Source organism: Mesitornis unicolor, unplaced genomic scaffold, assembly GCF_000695765.1.
Source record: "Mesitornis unicolor isolate BGI_N332 unplaced genomic scaffold, ASM69576v1 scaffold1377, whole genome shotgun sequence".
NCBI lineage: Eukaryota > Metazoa > Chordata > Aves > Mesitornithiformes > Mesitornithidae > Mesitornis > Mesitornis unicolor.
The window spans coordinates 2924-12347 of record NW_010196877.1 but is presented as its reverse complement, the minus strand read 5'-3'; the positions used below and the strand labels follow the sequence as shown (position 1 = coordinate 12347).

The 9424-nt window shown below is 37.2% G+C and overlaps 1 protein-coding gene across 1 annotated transcript; it reads left to right on the top strand.

The window, feature by feature from the left end:
* Positions 1–732: 732 nt before the first annotated feature.
* LOC104543895 (semaphorin-4D-like) lies at positions 733–6910 on the top strand (the record flags this gene model as incomplete). Its single annotated transcript, XM_010188613.1, has 9 exons — positions 733–831; positions 1974–2072; positions 2245–2344; positions 2519–2629; positions 2975–3126; positions 3478–3653; positions 5019–5103; positions 5739–5744; positions 6744–6910. Coding segments are annotated over exons 1-9 (995 nt in total), but the record flags the coding sequence as incomplete, so codon positions are not given.
* Positions 6911–9424: the final 2514 nt, after the last annotated feature.

Here is a 9424-nt window from a genome sequence, read left to right as displayed (position 1 = left end):
AGATTCACTTCTTTATGAAAGATTGGGAATCTGGCTTGATGGTTTCTGTAATTGCAGGTGACAAATACCTAGCTTTAATTTTGTTCAATTTTCCAGCATGGCTGGAGGGCATATTCATTTTGATGGAATGCCAAAATTCCAGGCATAAAAGTACCTGATTCTAATTAATACAATACATTTTTTTCCATAGCTTATGATTTTATATGTGTATATATATTGTTTTTATATAATACATATAAAACCTGATGAATTACTGGAAATAAAGCAGGTTTAGCTATGATTTTTTCCTAAATACTTAAAATAGCTGACTGCTGCAAAATGTTCCCACTTGTTCTTACTTTTTGTGAGATCGTACTCTGATACCCTGCAGAAAATCTGAAACAGCGCAGCTTGCAAATGAGAATCACAGGCTTGGTGCAAAGCTTCGTTTGCTGGTAGAGCTTGGAATTTTATAAAAGGGCATGGTTGTCCATCTCTTCTAAAAATGAAGGTAACCAAATACTACCGTGAACTTAAACTGCTTTTAATTTTAGGATGTCTGGAAGTAGTTATCTGAAAGGAAAATGTAAGAGGTTTTGACAAGTTTCAGAAAGTATTTGAAGATTACAGATACTTCCTTTGGAGGGCTTCTGCGGGATGTTTTCAAGAGCCATGAAGAAATTGCTGCCTGTAATTATTTAATGACAAGGAATAAGAACTGGGAAGAACTTACTCCTGGTTGAATCTCCGAAAATGGGTAGCGCTGCTGCTGCTGCTGTTGTCCTTTATCTTGTTTTGCAATTAATGCAAGAGACAGAAGCTTCTGTTGGGGACTGCATTCCCAGAAAAACAGTAAAGTACCAAAGTAAGTGAAAAACAGGAATTTCACAAGCAAAAAAAAAGGTAGTAGAGTGTTGGGAGTTTATTTTTTATTAGGCATAGAAGGAATGTTGTGGTCTGATTCACCTGAAGTGTTGCAGATGCACTCATCCAAATGATTTTTTTTATGCCTGAGCAGTAAGTGTTGTAGCTGGAGGTTCTGGCTTATAGGTAATAACAGCATTATTTCTTTTCCTGTAATAAATTGGGAAAAGAATACCCATGCATTTATTCAGATACTTTCATATTATTTATAAAATGTTCTGGAAATGCATATAAGCTTTTACCATTTATTTTCAATCTGGAATTTTCATTACATAACACTGTGATTCGAGTGATAAATATTTTTAAAAGAACTTATCTTCTATGATTTACAGCTGGAAATATAAACACTTTTATGAAAGAAGGATTATTCAGTGTTTCCACTCTCCTCGTGAGTGAAGAAACCAATACCTTATTTGTTGGAGGCAGAGATGCAGTTTTTGCTCTTGACTTGAATAATATTTCTAGAGAAATAGCAAGGGTAAAGGAAAGACTTTTTTTTCCCATACCTTCTTTAAAAAGTTACTTTGTCTATGGGTTTCTTAATTTAAACATAATGTTCTGATTTAAAATGTGTAGAAGTGTTACTGTTTCAAGGATTGAAACCTCATCACAGAAGATACATATATTTAAGCCAAGCAATGCACCTTTTTAGATTATTTATTATGCCTTGTATGTTATGGAGATACATAGAAAAAGAATTTATTTACCAAATAGATTTAAAATCAGGATTATTTAGGGATTGTTTTACATATAATTTTGTGGGGAAAACAATTAAAATTGCAGCTTACCACCTTACAAGTGCTTTTGGCTTTTAGGAATACTGGTTTCCTACACAGGAAAGACAACTGGAATGTATTCATAGAGGAAAGGACAAGGTAGGAACTTCTGTTTCCCCTTGTAAGTTATTAACTAAAATGAAAATGGCTGCAGTATCAGGGTTCTTATTAATAGACAAAGTAAAAGCAAGTTCATTTAAATCTGTTGGGTTTGTTTGCTTGCTGCTAAGACATCAGAATGTTTTCAGATGCAATCCACTACGCTATGTACATTTCATTTTGATTTTGTTTTAGATAAGTTGCCAGAACTACATCCTCTTCCTCCATAAGAGAAATAATTCTGACTTGTATGTCTGTGGAACCAACGCCTATCACCCAACTTGTGATCACATGGTAATTATGTTTGAATGCAGGTTTTACTGAAGATACTCGAGTAGTGTGGGAGATCTTTAAACACCTTTCCTGTTGAGAATTGGAAACCTTCCTAATTCTTTTATGAAAAGACCAGAGAAGTACTTCTCAAATGTTATTTTTTTCATCCTATTTAAGCGATTGTTTGCCATAGGTTATCCATGGGACAAACATAAGCCTGCAAGGAAGAGCTGAAGAGAGCAGAGGAAAGCGTCCGTTTGAACCAACTCCGAATTATGCGTCTGTTTTTGTAGGTACGTTTGGACTGACATGCAACCGGAAATGTTTTCCTCGCCTAAACTAAGTTACCGCATCGTGTTATCCTAATTCTGGTTTTGCATGTCAGCCCCAGTTTGTTCCTTGTGATACGTCTTTGCATTTTAAAAAGAAGTAATTTCTACGTTTTGATTTCTTCCACATGTTTACAGATGGGGAGTTTTATTTGGCTACTTCAAATAACTTTTTGGGAACAGAACCTATAATACTTCGCAGTATGAGAAATCCTGTGAAAACAGAATTTAAAACATCATGGTTAAATGGTAAGTTTTTTAATACGTTTCAGTCTCTTGAACTTTAATTTAGTGTATGGATTCTGTCTAGAATGTAATATTGTGTTATGGATTGATTTGGCAGTGTGAGCTTTTAAACTAAGGACAGAATTTAACGGAAATTCGTGACTACGAACTACAGTGATGAGATGAGCCACAGCCCCTTTCCCTTTATGAAAGCACAGTTCCTTCTCTTAATGTTTGATCGATTCATAAATACTTTTCAGCCCTTCTCTTGTCACTAATTCACAAAAAATTCAGTTAGATTTAATTTTAAAAAGGCATTTTGGGTTTTTTTAATAAACTTAAAATGTTTTGTGTATTTCTATGTTTCAGAACCAAGCTTTGTCAACATGGAAATAGTGCACGAAAGTGCATCTAATCCAAATGGAGATGATGACAAAATTTATGTGTTCTTCACTGAAACAGCTGTTGAATTTGAATTCTATGACAAGCTTTTGGTGTCCAGAATTGCCCGTATCTGCAGAGTCAGTATTTGTTTGTATATATATATACACACACATATATATATAATTATTTTTTTTAGTTTATTTCAGATGAAGCTTCATACTTGAGTGATTAACAATGGTATCTACAGTGGCTCACCAAACAAAATTCTGTCATATACATTTTATTTCTGAACTAGCTTCCTCTTTTTCCTGCTTGACCAGAACCAGCTGTTCAGGTTGCATTTGACATTTAAACCTTTTTTCTTTGTCTTTGAACTGAGATATGTATTGAAAGGGCAGCCATATTTTTCCCCACAGCAACACTAACAGGTGAAAATTGCACCTATTTCTGTCTGTGTTCTACAGTGCTGGTGTTATTCCTTCGTTTAGGGTGATCTTGGTGGAAAGCGCATATTGCAGAGGAGGTGGACGTCATTTTTAAAATCCCGCCTTTCCTGTTCCATTCCAGAATTAAGCTTCCATTTCAATGTTGTCCAGGACATCTTTTTACTTAGGAGAAGAAAGTGGCAGGACAGCATATTTTATGGAATTTTTTCCCAGCAATGGTGAGACACAGGCTACATACACTCCTAAAGCTTTTAATGACCTGAGTAGGGGTTCCCACTTCAGTATTAACAGCCCGAGTGCAGCCTTTTGGCTTTAACTCAGAACAAGGAGCTACAGCTACTTACTCTGCATGTTTTAATGGGCCACATTTGTTTTCCTTACAGCCTGATCCAACTGAGCAAGCATTATCATCTGAAACAAAATGGTTTTGGTTCCTGGGCCAAAGCCTTCAATTAAAGACTAACCAAAAGCTGCTCCTAAGCCAAGTTTTGAGAGTTATGTTTTCTGTAGTCGGATGGTGGGGTAATTAAAACTAATTACATATAAAATTACATAATTACATACACAAAGCCTTGGATTCTTCTGGTCTTTATTGCACTAAAGGAAATGGCTGACATTTCAAGGTGCAGGATTACTCCCCTGTCCCAAAAGAGGTATCTGTTGTGGCCTGCTTGTCTGATGTAATGTGCTGTGAAAATGCAATCAGAACTGCATTGAACTTGCAATCAGACAAATCCCGTACAAGTTTTAGTGTTTCCTGGCTATTTCCTAATGCTCTGACTAATGAAGAAAAACAAGAAAAAGTGTATCTAAACTTTACATGTCAAAAAATACCAGTGACAAAGTAGTCCTGAGTGGGTAATTCTCATGTTTTACAAAAGCAGCAGAATTACCAGAATGCAGCTTAACCTGCTGCCACCTTTTTTTCCTGTCAGTTTATACCCACTGGCACTTATGTGAGTTTTATTTCTCACTGTGGCAGTTTGGGTTCAATGTGTCCTAAGATAGGAATTTGTAGAACTTTTCTTTCTTTGTGTGTCACCAAGAGACTTGGACTTGGTATTCACTGATAGAACTGAAATCACGTCAATGTCTCATCCAGGCACTCCTAAAAGTCTACCTAAATTTTCAGTTACCATTTTGAAAAGCATTTTAATGGGAGATTGGGAGGGAAAGTATTGTGATTTTCAATACAATGAGTTAAAGGGATTAGAAGAAGAATTAATGGTCTGTGTCTGGAGGAGAATCCTGTCAAAACGTTGATACTTGGCCGCCTCTGTCTGCTTACAAGAAAGGTTGTCAGAAGGTCTTCATTTTCTAAGCTGTTTCAATTTATTTGAGGGCAGGTACTTGAAATTTAACAACATATTTAATACCATCTTTTATTAATGTCTTTGTTTTATTCTTGTCTTAGCAAATCATGAAAACTGTAGCAGAGAAGTATTTTTAGTGTTAGGTAACTTTTGACCAGTCCTGGAAAAGATACAGCAGTGTGCGCTGTGAAGATTGGGATATTTGACAGTATTTTTTTCTATATAAAAGCCAATAAAACTTGCTTTTCTTTTGTGTGATGTTTTTTTAAGGGGAAGATTAGACATATCAGCTGTTTGTGCATACAGTATGAAAACTATTCAGGAAGTCTTCTCCAAAGGAAACTACAAAGGACCAGTAACTGCAGAGCATTCCCCTGTTAAATGGACGGTTTATAGGGGAGAAGTGCCAGTTCCACGTCCTGGTGCTGTAAATACGAATTTACTTCTTCTAATTAAAGCACAGCCTCTGGATTATCTCTTTTTAGTAGCAAATCATTAGCTGATGTTTTACGGTTATAAATGCTATGTTTGTAACAGCAGAGAGATACCTGCTTTCTCATCCCATCGTGCAAAGGTTCCTAGAAAAGCTGGCTTGCTTACAGTTCCTCTCCACAGGAGACAGGGGTTATAGCTAGTTCATAAAGTGTGAGGGAAATAATGGCTTTTATCTGTTGAAAATAACTAGAAATAACAGAATTATTAGAAGAAAATATGCCTTTTTTTACATACCTTAGTGAAATGTAAAAGCAATTGTAATCATGTCCATTCTGTTTTGTTTCTAGTGCATTGATAATTTTGCCCGGAGTATTGGGTATTATACCTCTTGCCTGACAAAGTTTTGCAGTTTGTTAGAGATCACCCTCTAATGGATAACTCTGTAAATCCAATTGGTAACAGACCAGTGCTGCTGAACAGAGGTTCAAACTATACCAGGATTGTAGTAGACAGAGTTACTGGCCTAGATAAACAAACGTATGATGTTGTTTCTAGGAACAGGTAAGTGCTTTTATTTTAGGAAAAGACACTATACATCTTTATGTATTTTGTTCCAGATTTTTTTCTGAGACTTCAAAAAAGTAGAAGTATTCATCAGCTTTGTTTGAAGTTTTGCACTGAGAAGCTGTCTTGCTAGTTTAATATTTTCATCACAGTTAGATTAAGTGTGTTTGGCTTGTCGGACATTAAAAAGCTCTCTTTAGAAACTTTCCATATCAAAGGAGACTTGACATAATAATATTTGCAAATTCAGGGATTGTTTGAGGTCTTTTTTTCCCCTGAAAAAAATAATCATTGCTTCTCTCTTATTGAAAAAGTAAGAATTGCTTTGAAGAATTTCAAAAATTTCCTCTGCCCAGGAATGTCTTCTAAATCTCTATCTAATTTCAACATGAATTATCAGCCTGCAATGTTATGCTGTGTTTAAACAAGTTTATCTTTAGAAATACATTTCGTTTTATGTAGATGATGGATATTTGCATAAAGCTTTCAGTTGCGATGGGGAAATGTTCATTGTGGAAGAGCTACAGCTGTTTATGTCTCCTGAGCCTGTACAGTATCTCCAGCTGTCTTCTGCAAAGGTACAACTCCTGTCCCCGCATATGGAAAGTGAATGCTGTAATCGCTTGCCTCAGGCCTTGCTCTTCTCTGCTGTTGTTCTGGCTTTTAAATGGCCTGTAAATGTCTCATAATTCTGCTTCAATCACATATCTGTTAATAGCAGAAGCACAAAACATCCTTTTTCTGTAGAAGAATTTGCGTGTGTCAAAATAGAACTGAAACAAGCCTTTATGTTCATTAAAACATTAGGGAAGGATTTCTGTCATTGTATATGCTTTGGAAAGCTAGGTTTTTTCCTCATATCACCCATCTATTCTCACAAGATTTTCAGTTTACTGATATTTTTAATAAATACCAGAAAACTTCACAGTCCATATTAGAAAATAATAGCTTAAATCTCACTCACTCTTGTGAAAGAAATCTCTCCTGCATTTCCAGGGGATGCTCTATGTAGGGTCCCTGTCTCAAGTGGTTCAGCTCCCCGTTGCTGAGTGCCCCCAGTACACGTCCTGCTGGGACTGCGTCCTGGCCAGGGATCCGTACTGTGCCTGGTCTCAATCTGCTGCCGAGTGCATTCTGCTGGCAAACCGGGCTGCGCACACTGAGTGAGTAAAAAGCTTTTGTTTCAGCTGCACACCTGATGTGAGATTGCTGTATGGGTGCACTCTTAATGTCTGTACCACAAAACTAGGATGATTCCTAGAAATGGCTTGACACAAGGTGGGACACTTCGTGTCTGTGTTTTCATCTGTTTGGTTTTGTTTGTTTGTTTGTTTCTCTTTTTTTTCCAGGAATTTAATTCAAAGTGTGAAAGATGGGGATGCTTCCAGCTGCCTTAGTGTAGGTATGTGAATATTTGTTTTAAGAAAGAGAATATTTTAACTTCATGTGATCAAAATGCTTTGTGCTCACTGGAATTGTTGCATTGTAGAAAACCACAGAATTCAAATCATGTTCATTATTACTTTTGAACTAAGACAAAAAAACCCTGAAAAAAGAAACAAGCACACTAGCTGGTACTGCCTAATGCTCTTAACCTTCTCAATCTCAATGTCAGAATACTTCAGTTCAGACTGAAACTCTTACTCTCGAGGGAAGTATAAATGTGACCCGTTTGAAGTTACTGGTGTTGCAGAAATCACACGACACATCAGCTGTCTTGTTAAATCTGTCACTGCTTTAGGATGCTGTTCTGCAGATACATGACATACTATTCAAGAGCACACTTAAAAAGAAGGCTATTTGTTATCAGCTGTTTAAAATCATTTATTTTCATTATTTTTAGCTGGACTGGGAAATTATTTTGAATGTAGAATTGTAGGTGTGTGTGATCTGGTGGTATTATGCAGCGACTTCGTAAGGAGTTGCAAAATACATTGCTTTCTTCATGACACGAGATGTATCTCTTGCTTCCACTTATGTCTCTTTAAAGTCAGAGTTGTCTTTAGTCCTGCATATTTTATGGTGCACAACAAATGATAATAAGGCAATCAGTGGGACAGTTGGGGAACTTTTACATAGCTGATAAAAGCATTGTGCAGACATCAAAGCGTTTCTGTGAAGAGATGCCATTAACCAATATAGAAGTTGAGGCATATAAAGGTGAATTTATTTACGCATGGCTATGTATAGATTAAAACCTGAAAGTCTTAAGCTTTTAGTTCCATATTCATTCTGTTACACGAGTGGGAATAAGGCCAGCAAGATGTGACTGACAGTCAGACCTGTTGTAATGGGATTTCTGTGTCTTTACCCCTTACCTGTTCATTACTCATTGTCAGACTGGTGAATTAAATGTTGTATTTATTTGAATATGTATTTAGTTTTGTAAGTTCAACTAAATCCTCAGTGTTTTTACTTCAAAAAATTATCTTCCTAATTTCAGAAAATAGAGTGAGGAAATATCTCTTTACCCTTGGAAACAACGTTCACCTTCATTGTGTTCCTCTGTCGAATCTGGCACGCATAGTGTGGAAGTTTAATGGGAGCAGACTTCAGGCCGAGGACTCTAAATATCTCCTCTGTGATGGAGGAATAGCAATATTTAATGTGACAAAGCAATGGCTGGATTCTATGATTGTCTCTCGGTAGAGAAATCCAAAGGGAAGGAATTTGTTATCACTGTGTCCCGCTATGCCCTTTATGCCCGAGAAAAGCCTGAGGAAGCAAATGTTACTGCCACAGCAGGAACACATAATGAAGCGGGAGCTGAGGGGTTTCAGGCTTCGGCACCAGCTTCTTTACTGAACAAGGCAGCAGAACAGAAATCTGCGGACAGTCAAAGAGAGAAGATTGTTTTAAAACTCCTAGGGGCTGGGTTTGCTCTTCTTTTCCTTTTCTTTTTGGTTTTGAACTTCTCCAAGGGTCATTTCTCCCTGCCTTGGAAGAACAGAGAAACCAGCTCCAAAACCACTGGTGGAGCCGGCTTGGGCAGTTCAGCCCTGGCTACAGAGGGACCGGGCAGCATGAAGAAGAGTTCCGCCATGCAAACGGATGTGTCTTGTGTTAACGAGTCAGTGCTGCTGCGTGCACAGCGCTGTACGAGTTTCACACGGAGCTCTGGGACCATGGAGCTCGCAGAGCTGTTTGGTTAAGACGAGATGGTGTTTCCTGCTACGGAGTGTGGGATGAGTTTGGGTAGGAGTCAGAAGTTCTGCACTGAAGATGACAAGTTGCATTGTGTTTTACGTAGATGTGTTAGGAGTTATTACTTTTTAAAAGCTGAATTCCTTGTTCGGGTACCCTTTTGACATGGTAGAACCATAAGAATAAATTTCTTTCAAAAATTGACACTGATCCACTTTTTTGTAATGTTGGGGTTGCCCAATTACAGAAACGAATACTTCAGAGGCTAATAATACCTAGCATTTAGTGCTTTCACCTTCAGACTTTCTGTTTAATCTACGAATAGCAACTAATTAAGTCTCCCAATGCCCAAGAGGTTGCTGCTATCCTCATTTTACATGTGAGGTTAAATGACTTGCCACTGACCAGAGTGAGTATTGGTGTCAGATCTGGTGCTTTATTAGAAGCTCCTGAGTCATCTTCCTCTAGTTTCTCTATTTTCCTCTCCTTTTCCTATATTTAAGCTTTTCAAAGCACTTTCCACGCATTTTTCT